The sequence below is a fragment of the Carcharhinus amblyrhynchos genome, chromosome 10, assembly GCF_965287045.1.
Source record: "Carcharhinus amblyrhynchos chromosome 10, sCarAmb.v2.hapA, whole genome shotgun sequence".
Classification (NCBI taxonomy): Eukaryota; Metazoa; Chordata; class Chondrichthyes; order Carcharhiniformes; family Carcharhinidae; genus Carcharhinus; species Carcharhinus amblyrhynchos.
The window spans coordinates 96,476,548-96,502,475 of NC_137333.1; the positions used below are offsets into that span (position 1 = coordinate 96,476,548).

Consider the following 25,928-nt stretch of genomic DNA (forward strand, 5'->3'; position numbering starts at 1 on the left):
TTTTGGAGTTGGGTGAAAACAAGGAGTTAAGTGAAACAGGCGGCAGAGGCTACAGGGGAGAATGCTGGTTAGTAAGTGTTATTCTTGATTCTCTGAAACTGACACTGAGTTAGGACTAAACAAAACTTACAAGTGACATCAAAGGAGGGCTGTGATTTGATTGACTAACAGGGAGCTGTCCTAAATTTGAAAACCCATTTAAATTACTGGATAGACATTGTGTTGAGACAGAGGTAATAAGGAGATATGTAATTAAAAATTTAAAATCCAAATTAAAAACTAATTAATTAAAGAGAGATGGAGGGTCAGGTGATGTGTTGTTCATGCATGATGTGGGAGCTAGTGGACCCCACTGTGGTTCCCAGTGAGCATGTCTGCAGTTGGTTGCTTGCTTGAGGAACTCCGGCTCAGAATGGATGAGCTGAATTCTGAGCTTCGGACGCTGTGACACATCAGGGAAGGGGAAAGATACCTGGATACTGTGTTCCAGGAAGCAGTCACACCCTTTAGCTTAAATACCTTGAATTTGGCCAGTGGGCAGGGACAGGAGGGTTTGGCTGTGAGTGAGGCAGGTAGAGGGATCCAGGAGTTAGGGTTCCAGCAGCCTCAATCCCTAAACTTGCCCAACAGGTTCGAAATTCTTGCTCCCTGTGAGGATGGGAACAGGTACTGCAAGGAGGATGAACAAACTGACCATGGCACTGTGGCACAGGGAGAAAAAAGAAATGGAATCGGAATTGGGGATAGTATGGTTAGGGGCATTGACACTGTTCTCTGTGACCAGAATCGAGAATTCCGAAGGTTCTTTCGCCTCCCTGGTGCTTGGGTTCGGGATATCTCATCTGGGCTGCAGAGGAACTTGGAGTTGGGGTTGGGGGGGGGGGGGGGGGGGGGGGGGGGGGGGCGGGGGGGCGGCGGTTTGGGTAAAGATCCAGTTGTCATGGTCCATGTAGGTACCAATGACATACGTAGAACAGGAACAAAGATTCTGCTAAGGAAGTATGAACAGCTAGGAGCTAAATTAGAAAAGCAGAACCAAAATAAGGTAATAATCTCTGCACTACTACATGAGCCACAAGCTAATTGGCACAGGGTCAATAAGATTAAGAAGGTAAATGCATGACTCAAAGATTGGGGTAATGAATTTGAATTCATGGGGCATTGGCATTAGTATTGGGGAAGTGGGGATATGTTCCAATGGGATGGTCTTCATCCGAATCATGCCGGGACCAGAGTCCTGAAGAATCATGGATAGGGCTTTAAACTAAATAGTGGGGGGAGGGCTCAGTTGTATGGAAAATTAGAAAATCGAAGTTAAAGGAGAGGGTAGAAGTGCAGATTAATGGAGTGGAGGGCTCAGGAGAGGTGAGTAAAGTTCCCCAACCACATAATAGAGCAGAGAGGTGGCAGGAATCTAATCTCAGGCAGAGCAAAGAAGTGATAAGTATGAGGAGGGAGATGGTCAGTGCAGGGCTGAGGGTGTTGTACCTAAATGCGCACAGCATATGGAACAAGGTAAATGAGCTTGTTGTGCACATTGAAATTGGCCGGTACGATGTTGTGGGCATCACAGAGATGTGGCTGCAAGGGGATCAGGATTGGGATCTAAATATCCAAGGATGTGTGTCCTATAGGAAGTCATGATGTGGAGATACCAGCGTTGGACTGAGGTAAACACAGCAAGAAGTTATTTGCTACCAAATAAATCTGTTGGACTTTAACCTGGTGTTGTGAGACTTCCTATAGGAAGGATAGGCAGATGGGCAAAGGGTGCGGGGTTGCATTATTAGTAAGGAGTGAAGTTAAATTGATATACAGAAGTGACATTGGATCAGAAAGCATAGAATCTGTGTTAAGAGATTTGAGGAAATACATAGGTAAAAAAGACCCTGATGGGAGTTATGTACTGGCTCCCCAGCAGTAGTCAGGATGTGGGGCAGAAAATGAAATCAGGGGTTAGAAAAGGCACATTAGAAAGGCAATATTCCAATAATCATGGGGGACTTCAATATGCAGGTGGACTGGGGAAATCAGGTCTGTAGTGGATCCCAAGACAAAGGGATTTGTGGAACATCTAAGAGATGTTTTTTTTTGGAGCAGCTTATAACAGAGCTGACTAGGGAACAAGCAATTCTGGATTTGGTGATGTGCAATGAGGCAGACTTGATAAGGGAACTTATGGCGAAGGAATCTTCAGGAAGCAGTGACCACAATATGATAGAATATACCCAGCAGTTTGAGAGGGAGAAGCTAGAATCAGGTGTAAAACGATATTACAATTAAATAAAAGGTAACTACAAAGACATGAGGGAAGAGCTGGCCAGAGTTGATTAGAAAGGGAGCTTAGCAGGGAAGACAGTGGAACAGCAGTGGCAGGAGTTTTTGAGAGTATAAAAGAAGATAGGAAGAGGTTTTTGTTTCAATATATAAAAAGGTAAGAGAGACAAAATAGCTATTGGACCACTGGAAAGTGAGGCTGGAGATGTAATAATGGGAAACAAAGCAATGACAGAGGAACTGAATAGTGGCTTTGCATCAATCTTCATGGTGGAATACACCAGTGGATTGCCAGAGCTCCAGGAGGGCTCAGGTAAGTGTAATGGTCATCACTAAAGGAGAAGGTTCTGGGGAAACTGAAAAGGTCTGAAGGTGAGTAAATCACCTGGACCTGATGGACTACACTCTCTTTCAGGATGGCAGTGGTGACTAGTGGTGTGCCTTGGGACCACAACTTTTCACAATATACATTAATGATTTGGAGGAAGGGACTGAAGGAACTGTTGCTAAGTTTGCAGATGATACAAAGATACGTAGAGGGACAGGTAGTATTGAGGAAGCAGGGGGCCTGCAGAAGGACTTGGACAGGTTAGGGGAGTGGACAAAGAAGTGGCAGATGGAATACAACATGGAAAAGTGACGTTATGCACTTTGGAAGGAGGAGCTGGAGGCATAGACTATTTTCTAAAATGGGGAAAAAGTTTAGGAAATCAGAAACACAAGGGGACTTGGGAGTCTTGTTCAAGATTCTCTTAAGGTTAACGTGCAGGTTCAGTCAGCAGTTAGGAAGACAAATGAAATGTTAGCATTTATGTCGGGAGCGCTAGAATACAAGAGCAGGGATGCACTTCTGAGGCTGCATAACGGTCTGGTCAGACCACATTTAGGAGTATTGTGAGCAGTGTTGTGCCCAACTTCTAAGGGAGGATGTGCTGGCCTTGGAAAGGATCCAGAGGAGGTTCACAAGAATGACCCCTGGAATGAAGAGCTTGTCGTATGAGGACAGGTCGAGGACTCTGGGACTGTGCTCATTGGAGTTTGGAAATGGTGAGCAAGATGTGGGAAGCGGTGAACAGGAAGGAGCTTATTTATTAGTGTCATAAGTAGGATTATGTTAACATTGCAATGAAGTTATTGTGAAAACCCTCTAGTCGCCGCATCCTAGCACCTGTTCGGGTACACTGAGGAGAATTTAGCACCTAGCCAGCACATCTATCGGACTGAGGGGAAACCGGAGTATGTGGAGGAAACCCACACAGTCCCGGAGAGAATGTGCAGACTCCGCACAGACAGTGACCCAAGCTGGGAATTAAACCCGGGTCCCTGGCACTATGAGCCAGCAGTGCTAATCACTGTGCTACTATGCTGAGAGATGGAGATCTAAATGACAGTTTGTTTAAAGAATCAGGCTGATGATGTACAGCTGCAACCCTGTTCTTCCAGCATACGAAGCAAGTATGCTAAAATTGAAATTGAAGGCAGTGTTATTTGGATCAGTTTCATTATTCACAAACTGCACCAAAACAAAAACGAGCTATTCGTACATTCTTTAATGATGCATGCACAATAGATAAAGGTGTTAGCAATGGGAAAAGTAATGGGGAAGGTGACTCAAGTCAACTTTCAAGACCCAGTGAAGCAGAGAACCTAAGGGAAGAAAGAGTTAATTCCCTTAACATTTTAGCTTAGAACAGGAGTAGGAATCTAAAGGCAGAGAGGTTTGAGTGGAAACGGGAAAGGCCAGCATTAGAATCACACAGCACCAATTGCAAATCATTAGTTCCAACAATCCCTCCCTAGTCATTCTCTCCAGAGATAAGCAAAAACTTGCAACCTCTGCTATTCAATTCTAATTGGAGTTTCCAACCCCAGATTGGCAAAAACAGCCTATTTCCATCTCTGTAACCTGGCACCCCCTGCCTCAGCTCGGCTGCTATTGGGATCTTCACACGTCCCATTGTTACATCCAGACTGCGTTGGAAGCACTACATAAACACATTGGGCGGTCATGTCTGTGGCAGGATCCGTTTGCAAGCGGGAATGGAAAATCTGGCATTCCAGCTAAAACTCTTAACTTTCAGCAGACCAGAAAGTCCCAGCCATGAACAAGGACAGGAGATTTTGGCCAGCGTATTATTGTTGCTTAGAGTTCACCAAAAGTAATGCTCTTACCACAAGTGAAAGGCTCGCTCCACTCACTCCAAAGAGAGCTTCTGTAGCAGATAGAACTTGTCGTTGCTCTGACTTGCACTGAATATCTTTTCTTGTGATCTCTGTTGATAAGATATTTTGTACTATTTGCATTTATAACCTAAAACAGATTGGTTATAAATGCATTAGGTTAACACACGATTTCCAACACCAGCGCAGATCACCTTAACTGTACTCTAACGAGCCAAGATTGATTGCGACACATTGGCCGGAATTCTCCGACCGTTCATGCCCTTCTACCACTGCCAGCTCAGCCAAATCTCCATTTGCTGCAGCGGGTCTGGAGAATGCAAGCTGCAGGTGAGGTCAAAGAACCTGACTTTGATAGATGCACCTAGAAAACATTCTTTCTGGTTGTATCACAGCTTGGTATGGCTCCTGCTCTGCCCAAGGCTGCCAGAAACTATGAAAGGACATGAATGAAGCCCAGTCCATCACTCAAACCAGCCTCCCATCCACTGAGTCTGTCTACACTTGTTGCTGCCTTGGCAAAGCAGGCAGCATAATTAAGGACACCACGCATCCTTGACATTCTCTCTTCCACTGGGAAAAGGATACAAATGTCTGGGGTCACGTACCAACTGAGTCAAGAGCAGCTTCTTCTCTGCTGCCATCAGACTTTTCAATGGACCTACCTCGCATTAAGTTGATTTTTCTCTACACCTGAGCTATGACTGTATCACTACATTCTACACTCTTTTCCTTCTCTATGAATATTGTTTTGTCTGTTTAGCACACAAGAAACAATACTTTTCACTGTATGTTCAATAATAAATCAAATTAAATCTAACCAAATATCCAACCCTTTAGCTTAAGGAGTTCCTTAATGGGCCTCCACTTTTACGTTTGCGACAATCCTCCTAAAAACTGCAACACAGTGAAACACTTGTTACAGTTCAGGTTCTTTTCTCGACAGAAGGGATTTCAAACGAAGAGCAACCTTCAGTGGTGGGCTTGGGGGAATTGGCTTTCATCATACAAAAGGTAATGATCTCCTGCTCAACATGCATGTTTCCATGTTTGTGGACAGTAAGGGAGGGGCAGGGGTGGTGGGGGGGTAGGCTTGGGCCACTGTAGGCCCCAGCAAGTGCGTAGAGGGCCAGCAAAAGTCATTCACTGGGTGCAGCAAACTGGACTGATTTGGTCAGACCGAGAAAGATCGTAGAATCCCTGCAGTGCAGAAGGAGGCTAGTCAGCCGATCGAGTCTGCACTGACCACAATCCCACCCAGGCCCTCTTCCCGTAACCCCACATTTTTACCCTAATACTAGGGTTAATTTAGCACAGCCAATCAACCTAACACGCACATCTTTAGACTGTGGGAGGAAACCGGAGTACCTGGAGGAAACACACGCAGACACGGGGAGAACTTGGTGGTGGGGGGGGGTGGTGGGTGAGGATTGTTAGTTTTCATCTAAAAAAGACAGGTAACAGTCAGGTTTCTTCCCTTTGGTGGCACAAATGATTAGGACTGCTGCCTCATGGTGCCAGGAACACAAATTTAATTCCTGGCTTGGGTCACTGTCTGTGCTGAGTCTGCACATTCTCTCCATGTCTGCGTGGGTTTCATCCAGGTGCCGCAGTTTTCTCTCAGTCTGAAAGACGTGCTGGTTAGGTGCATTGGCCATGCTAAATTCTCCCTCAGTGTACCCGAACCGGCTACAGAGTGCGGTGACTAGGGGATTTTCACAGTAACTTAACTGCAGTGCCAATATAAAATCTACACTGATAAATAAACTTAAAACTTATCATAGCTGCTATTAAAGATGTAAATCATGCTTTTACCTTATGGACATTGTCACTCCAGTTTGTGATGTTTATTTGATAGACGTAACAACTGGGCTTATAGTGCATTTTTGGAAGTTCAAAACTGACTTCATCAGTGCTTTTATTTATTGTAACACTTATTGGTGTGTCGACTTTATCTGGAACAGAATTCATTTGAAAATCAATATGTATTGAGACAAGATAGTTGAAAGAGACTGAATCCAGTACTGAAGTTGAGGGTAAATGTACAAACATAGAAACCCTACAGTGCAGAGGAGGCCATTTGACCCATCAAACCGTACCGACCACAATCCCATCCAGGCTCTAACCCTGCTAAATTACTCTGCTAATCACATCACATCGCGGGACACTAAGGGTCAACTTAGCATGTCCAGTCACCCTAACCTGCACATTTTTGGACTGCGGGAGGAAACTGGAACATCCGGAGGAGAATGTGTTGACTCCGCACAGACTGTGACCCAAGCTGGGAATCGAACCCAGACCCTGGAGCTGAGAGGCAACGGTGCTAACCACTGTGCCAACCGAATGGTTTTTTTTTAAAAATTCATTCGTGGGACATGGGCGCTGCTGGCTGGCCAGCATTTATTGATGTGGAGGTGCCGGCATTGGATTGGGATAAACGCAGTAAGAAGTCTCACAACATCAGGTTAAAGTCCAACTGATTTACTTAGTATCACAAGCCCACATACTCCCCACGTTGGAGATCTCTGCTGCCTGCCGAAGATACACAAGGCAAACACACCTGGCCAGCCCATTTTAATCGGGTAGTGGGACCCTGCCCGAGAACCCCTCTGGCTGCGTCGAGGGCATCCTGAAACCCACTGTACAAAGAACCCCCAGCTTTCGTCACAACATAACGGACTTCCTACAGAAATTCAGCACAACTGGAGCAGTTGAACCAGGAGCACTCCTCGTCACAATAGAACATAGAACATTACAGCGCAGAACAGGCCCTTCGACCCACGATGTTGCGCCGACCAGTTACAAAACAATGACCCACTAACCTAAACCAATCCCTTTTCCTCCATAAATGGAGGTCTTGGCACTCTACACCATGCCCACGACGATGGCATTGCTGCAATTGCCTCAGTACTCAACGCCAACAACTGCCAACCTCCAGATGTAATTTTACAACTCATTCGCTTGATCCTGGACCATGAGGTCTTCAGCTTCAACCACCAGTTCTTTATCCAGACACACAGAACAGCCATGGGGACCAAATTCGCACCTCAATATGCCAACATCTTCACGCACAGGTTCGAACAAGGCCTCTTCTCCGCACAGGACCTTCAACCGATGCGATACGCTAGATATATCGATGACATTTTCTTCCTTTGGACTCATGGTGAGCAATCACTGAAACAACTATATGACGACATCAAGAAGTTCCATCCCGCCATCAGACTCACCATGGACTACTCTCCAGAATAGGTTGCATTCTTGGACACATGCGTCTCCATCAAGGACGATCATCTCAGCACCTCACTGTACCGCAAACCCACAGATAACCTCTCAATGCTTCACTTCTCCGGCTTCCACCTAAACATGTTAAAGAAACCATACCTGTGGATAAGCCCTACGTATACACAGGATCTGCTCTGATGAGGAGGATCACAATAGATACCTCCGGACGCTGAAAGATGCCCTCATAAGAACAAAATATGGCACTCGACTCATTGATCAACAGTTCCGATGCACCACAGCAAAAAAAAACCGTACTGACTTCCTTAGAAGACACGGCGGACAGAGTACATGTCATCGTCCAGTACTTCCCCAGAGCGGACAAGCTATGACATCTTCTCTGGAGCCTTCAACATGTCATTGACGAAGACGAACATCTCGTCAAGGTCATCCCCACACCCCCACTTCTTGCCTTCAAACAACCACACAACCTCAAACAGACCATTGTCTGCAGCAAACTACCCAGCCTTCAGGAGAATGTGACCATGACACCACACAACCCTGCCACAGCAACCTCTGCAAGACGCGCCGGATCATCGACACAGATGCCATCATCTCACGCGAGAACACCACTCACCAGGTACATGGTATATACACTTGCAACTCGGCCAATGTTGTCTACCTGATACGCTGCAGGAAAGGATGTCCCGACGCATGGTACATTGGAGAGACCGTGCAGTCACTATGACAACAGATGAATGAACACTACTTGACAATCACCAGGCAAGAGTGTGTCCTCTTCCCGTTGGGGAACACTTCAGCCGTCACGGGCATTCGGTCTCTGATCTTTGGGTAAGCGTTCTCCAGGGTGGCCTTCATGACTTACGACAACGCAGAATTGCTGAGCAGAGACTGATAGCCAAGTTCTGCATGAGGACCAGGATCCTGTGTTCATGTCACTATCTATCTGTAACCCCGACAACTTGGCTGGACTTGCAAAATCTCACTAACTGTCCTGGCTGGAGACAATACACATCTCTTTAACCTGTGCTTAACCCTCTCTCCACTCACACTGTGTCTGTACCTTTAAGACTTGATTACCTGTAAAGACTCGCATTCCAACTATTATTTCGTAAATTGAGTTTGTGTCTTTATATGCCCTGTTTATGAACTGAAATCCCACTGACCTGATGAGGGAGCAGTGCTCCAAAAAGCCAGTGACTTGTGCTACCAAATAAACCTGTTCAACTTTAACCTGGTGTTGTGAGGCTTCTTACAGCATTTATTGTCCATCCCTCCTTATGATGTACGAGGCAGATTTTTTTTTTTACACAGAGGGTGGTGGAACTCGCTGCCAGGGGAGGTAGTGGAAGCAGATGTGATAGTGACATTTAAGGGCATCTTGACAAATACATGAATAGGGTGGGAATAGAGAGAGATATGGTCCCCAGAAGGGAGGGGGTTTTAGTTCAGTCGGTGCAGGCTTGGAGGGCCGAAGGGCCTGTTTCTGTGCTGTAATTTTCTTTGTTCTCGCTGGTCCTTGAGATATCCATTGGTGTTTAGGGCCTGAACTTTCTGTGAAGACACAGAGGCCTTCTGTCTTTCTGAAGACAGCTGTAGGATCCAACCCCCTCCCCCTCCAAAAACCCTGCCTGCCCTCAGCATTTTAATAACTAAATCTTGCATAACAGTGCTTCACAGAGGCAACTGAACAAGGCTGACCTTACTGGCTAATGGGACATCCAAAACACCACCCATGCAATTTAAACGAGGGAGGGGAGTGTTTAAAGTTAGCAGAATTATTTGACCAAGATAGGACACACTTTTTTTTGAGAGGTAGTTTTTGATATTGCTCTTTTTATGATATTGATTGTTGGATCACTATTTAGGTTTAACTCAGTTGGCTGGATAGGTGGTTAGAAACATAGAAGATAGCAGCAGGAGGCAACCATCTGGCCCTTCGAGCCTGCTCTGCCATTCATTACAATGATGACTGATCATCCAACTCAGTAGGCCTAATTCTGCTTTTTCCCCATAACATTTGATCCCATTCGTCCTAAGTGCTGTTTCCAGCCGCCTCTTGAAATATATTCAATGTTTTGGCATCAACTACTTCTTGTGGTAACGAATTCCACAGGCTCACCTCCCTCCTAAATGGCCTACCCTGAACCCTCAGTCTGTGACTCCTGGTTCTGGACTCCCCCACCATCAGGAGCATCTTCCCAAGCGTCTACCCTGTCTAGTCTTATTAGAATTTTATAAGGCTCTTTGAGATTCACCCCCCAATTGTCTGAACTCCAGCGAAGACAATTCTAACCTAGTCAATCTCACCTCATACATCAGTCCTGCCATCCCAGTAAATCTTCGCTGCACTCCCTCGAGAGCAAGAACAGCCTTCCTCAGGAAAGGAGACTAAAACTGCACACAATACTCTAGGTGTGGTCTCACCAAGACTCTGTATAATTGAAAAAACATATCCCTGCTCCTGTACTCGAAACCTCTTGCAATGAAAGCCAATATACTATTTGCAGAACGACACCAACAGTGTGGGTTCAATTCCCCTACTGGCTGAAGTTACTCATGAGGGCCCTGCCTTCTCTACCTTGCCCCTTACCTGACATGGGTTAAAATCACCACCGGTCAGTCCTCCCCCTCAAAAGGGGAGAGTAGTTTATGGCCATCTGGGACTATGGTGATTTTACCTTTAAATATTAAGCATGACATCAGGGATATCTTCCTTGCTTTTCTTCAAAATCGTGCTGGTGTCTTTTCCTATCCATCTGAGAAGGTGGACAGAGATTTCACTTAACACCTCTTCTGAGAGACAGCTCCTCCAAATCAGTCAACACTCCGTCCAGTGACGTTGGTGTTCTGAATATTAGTCTTGAACGCACAAGATGTGGAGATGCCGATGTCAGACTGGAGTGAGCACAATAAGAAGTCTCACAACACCAGGTTAAAGTCAAACAGGTTTATTTGGTATCACGAGCTTTCTGTGCACTGCTCCTTCATCAGGTGAATGGCTCCACCAAATAAACCTGTTGGAATTTAACCTGGCGTTGAGAGACTTCTTAGTGAACGCACAAGTCTTCACAGACATAAAACAGCTGCTAACACTAAATGCCAAAGATATGTTTGAGCAGTTTTTTTTCAATCGCTGCCATTGGCACTATGGTGGCCACATCACTACAGGCATACGTTGGGTGTTTAATTGCACCATGCTACTGAAAATTTCAGTACCTGGTCAACTTTGGGGTTCAACTCGAGAGACCACACTGCATACCAAGCCCTCGTACACTCTTCTCCTATTGTGTAAGGTAACCAATTCAAAAAACACTTCAAACATTCTTACACCTTCAAGGGTCATGACTGCTACCCAAATCTGGATCACCTTGCTGAGGCCCACTTCTACCCTCGGGTAGGCTGGTATGCCTCCCGGTCCCTTGTAGGACAGGGAAGTTGGGGAGTCCCAGATTCAGGAACAGGTTCTGCCTCAGCTGTTTTGTAAAGTGTGACCAGGGCCTACTACCCTTAAGGAAGCCAACAAAGAATTCTCTACTTGAAATGGGATCTGGAATCTCATTTCTAGCAACTTTTTTTTCCCCCCCAGGGCAATTCAGTAGGCTTTTGTTGGAGTGAGTGAATTTGACCCCTTTATCTCTCTAACAGGGGTGGCTCCATAGCAACACTGAAGATGCATATCCAGATATAGATCAACCTGCTGGATATTAAATCAATATCCACAGACATTGCTTAATGGACAAATGGGCATAATTATTGGGGAAGTGCTGCTTACACCTGAGTAAGAGGATTCAACTACATTTCAAATGTACTCAATGGGATAGGAGAGAGGGAAAGGACGCGAAAGCTTTGTGACTTACAATAGGCAGCTGGAATAATATTTCTGCAGTATGGAAGCTTGGTCTTGTTGCTGAATTCACTGACACAGATGTTGAGCTTTGGAACTAAGTTCCTGTTATATTTCAGATGACAGGCAGTGTTCCTCCACTCATCCTGCTGATTATTTGTACAGCTGTGTACATCATCTGTATTTTCCGTCCTTGAAAAAAGAGCATTCGAGCACTAAATTCCTCCAACCAACGATGGAGAGACCGACATTCAAAGACACGAGAAGGTAAACGGATGGACAAGAATAGTGGCTTGATCTTAAAACCAGTTCAGGCTCCATATTGAATGAGAGCATATCATTTGATGCCATTAGCTTCTGTGCCAGTTCTGGGTCGCTAACTCTGAGCCCAAAAAACTCCGGCCCAATGTCTCCTCTTGTGGAGAAGAGTATAAAGAGTCAAAATAAGACAGTCAACAAGAAACTCAGTAGGGAAATGAAGAAAAAACTTCTTTACCCAAAGAATGGTGAGAATGTGGCACTCAAATCCACTGGGTGAAATGAATTGTATGGATCATTTAAGAAGAAATTGGACAAATAAATGTGGGAGAACAGAGGGTTACAGTGGTAGATGCAGATGAGCAACGTTGGGAGGCAGCTTGAGAGGAGGCAGTGGCACAATGGTATTTTCGCTGGACGGGTAATCTAGAGAGCCAGGGTAATGCGCTGGGGATTGGGTTCGAATCCCACCATGGCAGATGGTGGGATCTGAATTCAATAAAAATCTGGAATTAAAAGTCTAACAATGACAATGATTTCGTGGTCAATTGTTGCAAAAAACCCATCTGGTTCACTAATGTCCTTTCGGGAAGGAAATCTGCTGTCTTTACCTGGTCAGGCCTACATGTGACTCCAGAGCCACAGCAATGCTGTTGACTCTCAATTGTCCTCAGGAATGGGCACATCCTATGTGGAAAAATAAACACTGACATGGCCCTGATAGAAGTCTACAGAATTATGAGAGGCATGGACAGAGTGGAGAGTCAGAAGCTTTTTCCCAGGGTGGAAGAGTCAATTACTAGGGAGCATAGGCTTAAGGTGTGAGGGGCAAGGTTTAAAGGAGATGTACGAGGCAGATTTTTTTTTAAAACAGAGGGTGGTGGGTGCCTGGAGTTCGCTGCCAGGGGAGGTAGTGGAAATAGATACGATAGTGATTTTTGAGGGAAGTCTTGACAAATACTTGAATTGTAGAATCCTTACAATGCAGAAGGTGGCCATTCAGACCTTTTGAGTCTGCACTGACCACAGTCCCACCCTGGCCCTATTCCAGAAACCCCTCATATTTACCCTGCCAATCCCCTGACACTAAGGGTCCATTTAGCGTGGCTAATCATCCTATCCTGCACATCTTTTGACTATGGGGGGGGAAAACTGCATCACCCAGAGGAAAATCATGCAGACATGGGGAGAACATAAAAACTCCACACCAACAGTGATCCGAAGCCAGAATTGAACCTGGGTCTCTGGCGGTGAGAGGCAGCAGTGTTAACCATTGTGCCACCGTGCTGCCCCATGAATAAGATGGGAATAGAGGGGCCTGGTCCCCAGAAGGGTAAGGGGTTTTAGTTCACATGGGCAGTGCACACTTGGAGAGTCAAGGGATCTATTCTTGTGTTGTAATGTTCTTTGTTTTTTTGCTCTAGATATCTTGAATAAATAATGGGTGTATGGACAAAAATTTAAAACAAAAATCAACAGATAAAGATAGACAGATGGAAGCACTCACCTGTAAGATAAGAGATATTCTGCATCCTGTGACGCATTTTCAGTAATATTCCAGGTGCAGTTCATGTAGCCATCGTCATAAAAAATACACGTGAGGTTTTCAACTGAGGCAAACTTATCACCTGTGAGAACAAAATGAATAGAAACTAAATGTGAGAATAACTTGATGGGATTAATGCGAACTTCTATGCAAAAACATATATATTGGCCAACACAATAATTTGAGGTTTTCCTGTCAGTGAAAGATCACATGGCACTATTTCAAAAGAAAATATCCCTGGTGTCATGGCCAATTTTAAACCCCCAACATCATAAAAACAAATGATCTGGTTGTCGTAACATTTAGTGTGTGGGTGTTGCAATGTTTGACAATGCCCTTAAACATAGGGGAAGTGATGGCCTCGTGGTACGATCGCTAGACTATTAATCCAGCAACTCAGCTAATGTTCTGGGGACACGGGTTCGAATCCCGCCATGGCAGATGATGGAATTTTAATTCAATATTAAAAAAATCTGGAATCAAGTTCATGGTGGGAGATATAGGAGGAATGTCCAAGGTAGATTCTTCACTCAGAGTGGTTGGGGTGTGGAATAGACTGCCTGCTGTGATAGTGGAGTCGGACACTTTAGGAACTTTCAAGCGGATAATAGATAGGCACATGGAGCACACCAGAATTATAGGGAGGGGATAGCTTGATCTTGGAATTGGACATAGCTCGGCACAACATTGAGGGCTGAAGGGCCTGTACTGTGCTGTAACATTCTATGTTTCTAAACTACTGACACCTGTGAAACCATTATCGGAAAAAACCCATCTGGTTCACCAATGTCCTTTAGGGAAGGAAATCTGTCGTCCTTACCTGGTCTGGCTTACGTGTGACTCCAGAGCCACAGCAATGTGGTTGACTCTCAACTGCCCTCTGAAATAGCCTAGCAAGCCACTCAATTCAAGGACAACAAGGGATGGGCAATAAATCGCTGGCCCAGCCAGCGACACCCATGTCCCACAAATTAATAAAAAAAAAAGAGTACTTAATTGGCTGAAATGATGTCCAGTGGTTATGAAAAGTGATATATAAATGCAAGTTTTTTATTTCTTCCACGTTTTGGCACAGTACCTCAGGAATGACTTGTTGGTTTTTGCCAGTTGATCAGCTGATGTTTGTTAACTTTAGGTCACGGTGGCAGAACGATAGTGGTGATCGTATAGGAGATGCAGGTTGATGCCTGTGATAGTTGGGCAGCTCAGATTTTGTGTGCCACCCTGGCCAACAAGAGGCAGGTGGAATCCATGCCCTGACTTCCTGCAGTTATGAGTTGCAATCAGATGTCTGAGGCAATAGGTAATAATTTGCACAGTTAAGATGAGAGACCCATTTTTGACTATTTTCCTAAACAGTAGATTTGCTATGAACTCCAATGTTGTGTAGGTCAGATTGTTTGGCCATGCTGGATTGCCCTTTCGTGTCAAGGGGACTAGCAGGGTAAACATGTGGGGTTAAGTTTATTATCAGTGTCGCAATAGGTTGACATTAACACTGCAATGAAGTTACTGCGAAAATCCCCAAATTGCCACACTGTTCGGATACATTCATGAGAGTTCAGCTTGGCCAATGCACCTAACCAGCATATCTTTGGACTGTGGGAGGAAACCCACACAGACACGGAGAGAACATACTGACTCCGCACAGGCAGTGACCCATGCCGGGAATTGATCCCTGGCACTGTGAAGCAGTGCTAACCATTGTGCCATCATGCCATCCATTTACAGGGATAGGACCTGGATAGGATTGTTGTCCATGCAGGTTCGATGGGCCGAATGGCCTCCTTCTGCATTGTCGAGATTCTACGAACTATTAAAGTAACAACATACGCGATGGCTGAAAAGTCCTTTTGGCCCAACTGCTTGACAGCTCATCGTTACTTTCTCGATAAAGTTGAACTTGGACAGCTATCCCTCTACGAAGTTCCACGTCTAACTTTACCTCCTGGTTGTGAACGATCCTCGAGTTCTAAAGAGACAAAAGTAAAATCTCTTGAAGCTTCTTTATGGCAACGTCAAAATTTAAATTTGACAGTGCTGAGCAGACGAGTGAGAAAGCAGCTGGAGGATATGTGAAGATAGGATCAGGTAGAAAGAGGTGAGAGGAGACTTGTGTGCAGCATAAACAGCAGCATTTAGCAGTTGGGTCAAATTGCTTGATTCTGTAAGTAGACTCAATGCAAAACTGGCCACTTTTCAAATTAATAAATGGAATAAAAAGCAAACGATGAGCTCTGTAAACCGGTAAGTTGAGGAAGATCGGAGTACAAAGGACTAAAAGATTTGACCATGCCTAAAAATTCCAGAAGAGAATTATCATCAAGATATGCAGATTGAATAAACTCACCTCTCCAAGTGTGCCATCGCCCGCTGAATCCAAGTAACTGTGGTTGAAGTGGTAGAAGATGTCATCTGTGCATGTACAATTGCCACTCCAGGAGATAATGTACTCCCCTAAACGCCCAGGGGCAATCTTAATATCCGTGGGTGGATTCATCGTAACTTTAAGAGATAATGTAGGCAGAGTTAATAAGTTAAGGTGCATTGCTTCTGAGCTGAAGATGTACACGCCTCTTAACTTGACCCATGGTGCGGACTGCCAAAAAGCACTATAAACACGTTGGCTTTAAAACTGGAACTCAGGCATGGGATGAAGTGGAAATGGTCGAGGGCTTCAAGTTCCTAGGTGCCCAGATCACCACTAACCTGCCCCGGTCCCTCCACACCGATGCTATCATTAAGAAAGTCCACCAACATCTCTACTTTCTCAGGAAGCTAAGGAATTCCAGCATGTCTGCTACGACTCTCACTAATTTTTAAAGATGCACATTAGAAATCACCCTTCCCGGAAGAGTCACAGATTGGGATGGCTCCTGCTCTGCCCAAGACCATAAGAAACTACCCAGGGTTGTGAACGAAACGCAGTACATCACACAAACCAGTCTCCCATCCATTGATGCTCAGAAAATCATACCATCTATAGTGCAGAAAGAGGCCATTCAGTCCATACTGACAACAATCCCACCCAGGTCCCATCCCAGTACCCCCACATATTTATTGTCCTAATCCTCCTGATACTAAGGGGTAATTTATTATGGCCAATCACCTTAACCTGCACATCTTTGGACTGTGGGAGGAAACCAGAGCAGTAGCAGGAGAACGTGCAAACTCCGCAGGGTAACCCAAGGCCAGAATTGAACTAGGGTCCCTGGCACTGTGAGGCAGTGGTGCCAACTACTGTGCCACCCATGCCATGGTTCTGTCTACACTTCCCACAGCCTCGGAAAAGTAGCCAGCATAGTCAAGGGCCCCATGCACCCCAGACATCCTCTCTTCTACCTTCTTCCACCAGGAAAAGATACAGAAATCCGAGATCACATACCAACCGACTCAAGCACAACTCCCTCCTCTGCTGCCACCAGACTTTTGAATGGACCTACCTAATATTATGTTGATGCTTCTCCACACCCTAGCTATGACTGTAACGCAACATTCTACACTCTCTCCATTCCTTCTCTGTGAACGGTACACTTTGTCCGTATAGCGCGCAAGAAACAATACTTTTCACCGTACACTGATGTACGTGACAATAATAAATCGAATCAAAGCTAAAATGGGAATTCCATTTGCTACAACCTGTTCATTTGTTATGAAAGGTGAAATGACCCTTCAGTGGGGGGAGAATTGGAGTGAGCGAATGGTGGACCATGGAAAGGTCCATTGACCTCAGGTGGGACGAGTGAGGCCATAAAATGTGGCCTATGGTTTTCCCTTTGCTTTCTCTGTGGCAAAGTGCTTGGCCAGTCAGCACTGATTTGCCAACCGTTCAGCACCTTTTTCTCTTGTAGTATAAATTGTTTAAGTTTGGATTTTGTGTTTGAATCATAGAATCCCTACAGTGCAGAAGGGGCCCATTCGGCCCATCGAGTCTGCACAATCCCTCCAAAGCCCTATCCCCGTAACCCCACATATTTACCCTGTTAATCCCCCAACACTAGGGTCAACTAACCACGGCCAATCAACCTAACTTTGGACTGCGGGATGTAAACCGGAGGAAACCCACACAGACACAGAGAAAATATGCAAACTCCACGCAGACAGCGACCCAAGGCCGGAATCGAACCCGGGTCCCTGGTGCTGTGAGGCACCAGTGCTAACCACCTGTGCGGCCCCGATGAGTGCAAGATGAAAGGCCTCAGCAGCACGTCTCTCTTTTCAACAATATTCAAATCAGCAATACACCAAGTAATTGAATGTCGGAATGACTCACTTGGAGCCTTGCCTTAACAAACAGAGAAATCCAAATCCTTTGCTATTCATGCGTCAGAACGACTTGCATTGAGAAAAATATGTTCGCAATGTCAATGTGCACATGTGCTTATGATAAAACAGTCTACTAAAGCTCATTGAGGCAGCAGAATACTTGGCAACATCCAAATTAAAACATTTCCCCTCACTAAAATTGGTAGGGCAGCCCCCACAGTGGCAAGAGCTGCTGTCTCGCAGTGCCAACGACCCAGGTTCAATTCCCAGCTTGGGTCACTACCTGTGTGAAGTTTGCACATTCTCCACGTGTCCACATGGGTTTCTTCCCAGTGATCTGGTTTCCTCCCACGCTCCAAAAGGTGTGTCTGTTAGGTGGATTGGCAATGCTAAATTGCCCCTTGGTGTCAGCGGGACTAGCTAAGGTAAATGCATGGGGTTGTGGGGATAGGGCCTGGGTGGGATTGTGGTCGGTGCAGACTCGATGGACCGAATGGCCTCCTTAACTGTAGGGAATCTATGATTCTATGATACATTGTGGTAAACATATGCACAAGATAGCATAAGAATTTCTCATCTCTATTTCACATCCAGAATCAAGTTATCACCAAAGATTTAACCACAAAAACTAAGCTCTCAGTTTAAAAAAAAAGAAATTGATCTTATGCCAAATGGGAGGCCAGAGCAATACAGTTATTGAATTGAATTAAGTATGATTCCAATGGTTAGCTCTGCTGCCTCACAGCGCCAGAGACCCGAGTTTAATTCCAGTCTCGGGTGATTATCTCTGTGGGGTTTGCATGTTCCCCCCATGTCTGAGTGGGTTTCCTCCCACACTCCAAAGTTCTGGGAGTTAAATGAATTGACCACGCTAAATCCAGCTGCGCTTGCACCAAGATCGGAAAATCCCACACAAGGTCAATGGATCTTTGCATGGTCCTGTCCCATCTGCTACAATTCCAGTGGTGGGCGAGATGGGAAAATTCCTCTCAGTGTCAGGGAGACAAGTTGGATAAATTCATAGGGGTTACAGGGATAGGGCCTGGTTGGGATTATTGTCGGTGCAGGCTCAATGGCCTCCTCCTGCACTGTAGGGATTCTGTGATTTTTTTGTGTTACTCATTCAGAATTGAATGCTTAAACATTTCCATGTTTAAACATCTATGACATGATTCAAAGATCCCTGCTGGCGCACACAATGCCTGGCAAAATTAGAAAATTAAATATTGGCGCCAGCTCAGCATATTGCATCTGGATCAAATTAGTTAAAGACTGAAATGTTGAAATTACTCACACATTTCTTCCATGGACATGGGAGAAACTCGATTCACTGTCACGTCCCCAACAATTGCCATCATCAGGAAAGCTGGTACAAGAGACATGATGATGGGTCAAACATATAATTACTTGTATGGGTGGTACACCTAAGGAGAAACACATGTACAGATTAGCATACTTAATGATGGATTTCATACTTAATGACTTACTGTTATGGTAAAGCCATTTATTATTTTATTTCCATTTTGTTCACGTGCAAAATAACTGACTAATCATTAAATTATACAAACAATTCCTACAGTGCAGAAGGCGGCCATTTGACCCATTGAGCCTGCACCAAAACTGTTCTGACCTAAACCCTATCCCCATAGCACCACTAATTCACCTGTCACTAAGAGTTAATTTTGTACGGCCAATCAACCCAACCCACAATTCTTTGGGCTGTGGAGGAAACCCACACAGACACGAGGAGAATGTGCAAATTCCATACAGCCAGCCACCAGAGGCCAGAATCAAATCTGGGTTCCTAGTGCTGTGTGCTAACACTGTGCCATCCAAAATAATTCTTACACAAAAACAATTCTACAAGTAGAACAATTATGAACCTAAAGTTGACCCATAACTACTTAACGCACTTTTATAATAATATTTTAAAAAAGAACAAGGAAGAATACAGCATAGGGACAGGCCCTTCAGCCCACCTAGTCTGCACCCATCACATTGGCTAACAACCTGTATCCCGCTATTCCCCGCTTATCCATGTGTCTATCCAGATAAGTCTTAAGTGTCACTAACGTACCTGCCTCAACCACATCGTTTTGTATTCCAGGCCCCCACCACCTTCTGTGTAAAAGATTTACCCCGCACATCTCCACTGAACCTTTTCCCCTTACCTTGAACTTGTGCCCCCTTGTAATTGTCATTTCTGCCCTTGGAAAAAAGCTTCCAATTGTTCACCTTATCTATGCCCCTCATAATTTTATAAACTTCTATCAGATCACTCCTCAGCCTCCATCCTTCCAAAGAGAAGGATGCCAGTTTATTCAATCTCTCCTCATAACTAATACACTCCATACCAGGCAACATCCTGGTAAACCTTTTCTGTATCCCCTCCACAAAGCCTCTGAAAGTGTGGCGACCAGAATTGGGTATTCTATTCCAAATGTGGCCTAACCAATGTTTTACACAACTGTAACATAATTTGCCAACTTTTATACTCAATGCCCCAGTCGATGAAGGCAAGCATGGCATATGTTTTCTTCACCACCTTTTCCACTTGTGCTGCCACTTAAGGATCTGTGGACCTGTATTCCCAGATCTCTCTGTGTGCCTATGTTCTGCCATTTATTTTATTGGATCCACCAAAACGCATCATCTCGCATTTGTCTGGATTAAATTCCTCCTGCTATTTCTCCACCCAATTTTCCAGCCTATCTATATCCTGCTGTATTCTCTGACAATCTTCATCACTATCTGCAACTCCACCAATCTTAGTATCATCCGCAAACTTGCTAATCAGACCAGCTATGTTTCCTTCCAAGTCATTTATATACATTACAAATAGCAGAGGTCCTAGCACTAATCCCCGAGGAACACCCCGAGGAATCTAGTGGAATTTTTTGAACAGGTGACAAAAACGGTTGACGAAGGACAAGCCGTTGATGTCGTCTATATGGATTTCAGTAAGGCGTTTGACAAGGTCCCTCATGGTAGGCTGATAGAAAAGGTGAAGGCTCATGGGATACAAGGCCAGGTATGTAGATGGGTGGAGAACTGGCTTGGGAGGAGGAGACAGCGAGTAGTAGTGGAAGGCTCCTTTTCCAATTGGAGGTCTGTCACCAGTGGTGTGCCGCAGGGCTCGGTACTAGGACCTCTTCTATTTGTGGTATATATTAATGACTTGGAAGAGGGGGTAGGTGGTGTGATCAGCAAATTTGCTGATGACACTAAGATGGTTGGATTGGCGGGTACTGAGGAGCAGTGCCTGGCAATGCAACAGGACATAGACAGGCTGGTAGATTGGGCAGATAGATGGCAAATGGAATTTAATCCGGAGAAATGCGAGGTGATGCACTTTGGCCGGAATAATGTGGAGGGGAGTTATACGATAAAAGGTAGAACTATCCGGAGTATAGATACGCAGAGAGACCTGGGGGTGCAAGTGCACAAGTCCCTGAAGGTGTCGGTGCAGGTGCAGAATGTGATGAGGAAAGCGTATGGTATGTTAGCCTTCATAGGAAGGGGTATAGAATATAAGAGTAGGAGTCTGATGTTGCAGTTGTATAGAACGTTGGTTAGGCCTCACTTGGAGTACTGCGTCCAGTTCTGGTCGCCGTACTACCGGAAGGATGTAGAGATCCTGGAGAGAGTGCAGAGGAGATTTACCAGGATGCTGCCTGGTATGGAAGGGCTGTCTTACGAGGAAAGATTGAACGAACTTGGGCTGTTTTCCCTTGAGAGACGTCGGCTGAGGGGGGATCTAATAGAGGTTTATAAGATTATGAAGGGGATAGATAGAGTAAATGGTGGTAAGCTTTTTCCGCTATTAGAAATGGATAGAACGAGGGGTCACGGGCTTAGGGTGAGGGGGGCTAGGTATAAGACAAATATTAGAGGGCAGTTTTTCACGCAAAGGGTAGTGGGGGTGTGGAATGCACTGCCAAGTAAGGTGGTGGAAGCGGGCACGCTAGGGTTGTTTAAGAGTCACTTAGACAGCCACATGAGCGGTCTACATATAGGGGGATATAGCAGGCCTTACTAAACATGGTAGGCTTGGGATTACGTTTTTGCCTCAGGGATGTTACAGTCTTTGCCTGTTTAATAATGAAATTTTTTGTCTCCACAGGCATTTAAGTCCACCTTGTTGACCAGCAAGGGGCATGCATGCGGCAGGTTGTAGTGGGCTGCTCTTGGACGTTGCTTCGGGAGTTGCCTATTGCTTCATGTCGTTAGTGTGCTTAAACTGGACCATCTCGAGGGCAACATGACAGCTCAGAGACTATCTCTGTTGCTGTGCGGACACATGGATTTGGGCCTGTGTCTGTGGGAGTTTGCACGTTCTCCCCGTGGTTGCGTGGGTTTCCTCCGGGTGCTCCGGTTTCCTCCCACATTCCAAAGATGTGCTTTTAGGCTGATTGATTGGGTAACAAATTGTCCCTATATGGGACCTCCCTAATCCTCGCACATTAGGCGTAGACTAAAATCATGAATAGGTCACAGACAATGGGATGGCGGCGCAGGCTCGTTGGGCCGAAGGGCCTGTTTCCCATGCTGTGTTGTTCTTTGTTCTAACACCACTAGTTACAGACCTCCATTCAGAAAAACATCCTTCCACAGATCCCCTCTGTCTTCTGTAGCCAAGCCATCTAGCTAGCTCACCTTTGATCCTGTGTGATTTACCCTTTTGCACCAGCCTGCCATGAGGGACCTTGTCAAATATTTTACTGAAGTCCATGTAGACAACATTTACTGTCCTTCCCTCGCCAATCATTTTTGTCACCTCCTCAAAAGACTCAAATTAGTGAGACATGACCTCCCTCATACAAAACCATGCTGCCTGTCGCTAATAAGAACATTCAGTTTCAAATGTTGTATAGACCCCATCCCTAAGAATCTTCCCCAACCATTTCAATATTATTGGTGTCAATCTCACTGCTTTATAATTACCCAGGTTATTTTTACCCTTCTTAAAATCCTCTAGGACCTCACCTGTGGCCAACAAGGAAATAAACATTTCTGTTAGAGGCCCAGCAGTTTCATCTCTTGTCTCCCTTAGTAATTTGGGATAGATGCCACCTGGCCCTGGAGATTTGTCTACCTTAATGCTTTTTAATACACCTAACACTTCCTCCCTCATAACGATGGCTTGCTGCAGGGGGTTTATACACTTGTCCGAGATACCATCCACTAACTTGCCCCTCTCCTTTGTGAATACCGATGCAAAGTACTGATTAAGGATTCCACCCACGTCTTTTGGTTCCACACATAATTTCCCTCCTTTGTCCTCGAGTGGATTCTGTTTCTAACGACCCTTTTGTTGCTAATATAAAATGCCTCAAGATTGCTGATGACACCAAGATTGGGGGAACGGCAAATTGTGCGGAGGGTGTGGAGAGTCTGCAGAAGGATCTAGATAGGCTGGGCGAATGGGCCAGGAAATGGCAAATGGAATTTAATGTTGGCAAGTGTGAGGTGGTCCAATTTGGTAGGAAGAATGGTAGGAAGGACTATTACTTACGGGGCAAAAAACTGCAGCAGGCGACGGTGCAGAGGGACCTCGGGGTCCTTGTGCATGAGTCGCAAAAACCCAGCTTGCAGGTGCAGCAGGTGGTCAGGAAGGCGAATGGGATGCTGGCCTTCATAGCGAGGGGGATTGAATATAAAAGTAGGGAGGTCTTGCTGCAGCTGTATAGGGCATTGGTGAGGCCGCAGCTGGAGTACTGTGTGCAGTTTTGGGCGCCGCACCTGCGCAAAGATATTTTGGCCTTGGAGGGAGTGCAGAGGAGGTTTACTAGGCTGATACCGGAGTTGAGGGGGTTGAGCTATGAGGAGAGGCTGAATAAACTGGGCTTGTACTCGTTAGAGTTTAGAAGAATGAGGGGAGATCTCATTGAGATGTATAAGATGATGAATGGGATGGATAGGATAGAGGTGGAGAGACTCTTCCCGCTCAAAAAAGACAGTAGGACTAGGGGGCACAGCCTCAAGATAAAAGGGGGGCGGTTTAGAACGGAGTTGAGGAGGAACTTCTTCGCTCAAAGGGTGGTGAATCTCTGGAATTCTCTGCCCGTTGAAGTGGTGGAGGCTGCCTCGCTAAATATTTTTAAGACGCGGGTTGATGGGTTTTTGATAAGAGAGGGGATTAAGGGTTATGGGGAGAAAGCAGGAAAGTGGAACTGAGCAGCGACAGATCAGCCATGATCTTATTGAATGGTGGGGCAGGCTCGAAGGGCTAGATGGCCTACTCCTGCTCCTATTTCTTATGTTCTCCTTAATCTTGCCTTCCAAGGAAATTTTAAATGATCCCTTTTTGACCTCCTAACTCCCCGTTCAAGTTCTTTTGCACTTTCTCTGTGTTCTTCAATTACTTCATCTGTTTTTAGTTGCTTAGACCTTATGCATGCATCCTTTTCTTTTTGAATAGACTCTCAATTTCCCTGGTCATCCACGGTTCCTGAATTCTGACTTTCCTGTCCTTCCTTTTCAGAGGCATATGCCTGCCTTGAACTCTGATCAACTGCTCCTCAATGGCTGCCTTTACCACATGTAGATTTACCCTCAAACTGCCTCTCCCAAACAACAGCCTCCAAATCCTGCCTAATCCAGTTGTGGTTAGCCTTCCCCCAATTTAACACCTTAACCCTAGAACATTCATTCTTTTCCATCTGTATCCAAAAGCTTACAGAATTGTGGTTACTGATTGCCACATGTTCCCCCGCTGCAACTTTGATGATCTGGTTGGGCACATTTCCCTAGTAACAGGTCCAGAATAGCCCCCTGTCTAGTTGAACTATCTACACATTATTCCAAAAAAAATAACAAATTTCACACTTAACAAATTTCTCACCATCCAGACCCCTAGCCCTAAGGGATTCCAGTCAATATGAGGAAAATTAATAGCAGTCCTATTATTTCTATATCCATCCAGAATCTGCCTACATATCCATCCTTTAATTTCCATGAAGGCACTAACCTGTTCAAAACATATAAACAATTCAAAGTGTCAGATTCCAAAATATTACAGTCCTTTTATTCCAGTGTTAAGCGTTGGAATAGGCTCACTGAGAAGACATGTTGCTCTACATCATGGATGTAGAGGAAGTACTGTCACCTGAATGAAATGGGCAGTCACGTCACTGTGTGCGCTAGATTGGGAGTAGGCTGTTTAGCCACTCAAGCTTGTTCCGCTATCCTTTGAGATCTTGGTTGTTCTATATCCCAATTCCATCCACTCACCTTGGTTTCATAGCCTTTAATATATTTGACTCGTAAGAGCTGAGCAAACTCAGGTTGGAAAAGAATAATTGAACTACCGTCCATTATCTGAACTACTGTCTATTGGGAGAGAGTTCCATACTCCCGACCTGTTTAGTGTGAAGAAACGTTTCCCATCTTCTGTCCTGAAGGGTCTGGCTCTGTTTAAAAGGTTATCCTCATTTGGTGGGGAGATACATAGCAGTGTCCAGAGGTTTATCTTTTGTTTAGGCCCTTAAAAAGTGATTTTCTTTTACAAATGGGGCCCACCCATTAGGTGGCAACAGTTCCTTAGAGGGCTGGACTCCCTGTTATATCTTATGCCAGCCCAATAGATCATACATGCCTACTTTCTTCTGGCAAGAAAAATTACGTGCCGGGGTGATCAACAGCGAACCCTATTGGCAACATTTGCTAAAGATGCCCACTTCTGCCACATGTACTCAGTGATCCTTTGCAAGGAACTGTATTCCGAGGGTTCAGGCCCTGAGGATGGATGGGCGTGTGACTGACAGGGAGGACAAGGGGATAGGAAGCATAGACACAGAACCTTATGAGATAAAACCTTCAAGAATATTTCCAACCAGCATTGTCAGCCTTACCTAGGATTGGTACATTCAGTGCCAGTGATAGCAGATGATTCTTCATGCAAGCTGCAGTGCCCAGTATAAAGGGCAATTGACATGACAACTGAGCGATGCAACACCAGCTCCCTTCAGCAATCACTAAACAGAGGAGCAGATGCTGAATTGCTCCACCACTTGACTAAAACCTCCCGTGTGTGTTTTATATCGCCCATTCCGTTTTGCCTGTCACCTTCACAAACCCACTCCTGATCTACACTCCCCTTCTTCAGGTGCTAACGGTTGCCAATTCTTCCAAAGTTCTTAAAATGTTATCCTTGTATACTCACTTACAGATGCGGGTCATAGTCCCTTTTAGATTGCTAAATTGCCCCTTAGTGTCAGGGGGATTAGCTTGGGTAAATATGTGGGGCTATGGGCATAGGGTCTGAGTAAGGCTGTGGTCAGTGCAGACCGAATGGCCTTCTTCTGCACTGTA

The 25,928-nt window shown here is 45.2% G+C and overlaps 1 protein-coding gene across 2 annotated transcripts in view; it reads right to left on the minus strand.

Moving 5' to 3' along the window:
• The window catches only part of LOC145349198 (interleukin-13 receptor subunit alpha-1-like), a 43,544-nt gene that overhangs the window by 5,628 nt on the left and 11,988 nt on the right, over positions 1-25,928 (minus strand). For both annotated transcript variants that reach the window (XM_080197647.1, XM_080197648.1), the window contains exons 2-8: positions 18,910-19,039; positions 15,700-15,854; positions 15,183-15,321; positions 13,311-13,431; positions 11,559-11,737; positions 6,274-6,413; positions 4,450-4,588 (exon numbers count right to left, since the gene is read on the minus strand). In XM_080197647.1, coding sequence (XP_080053773.1) covers positions 4,450-4,588; positions 6,274-6,413; positions 11,559-11,737; positions 13,311-13,431; positions 15,183-15,321; positions 15,700-15,854; positions 18,910-18,997 — 961 coding nt within the window. In that variant the 5' untranslated portion in view covers positions 18,998-19,039. The remainder of the gene's footprint in view (positions 1-4,449; positions 4,589-6,273; positions 6,414-11,558; positions 11,738-13,310; positions 13,432-15,182; positions 15,322-15,699; positions 15,855-18,909; positions 19,040-25,928) is intronic.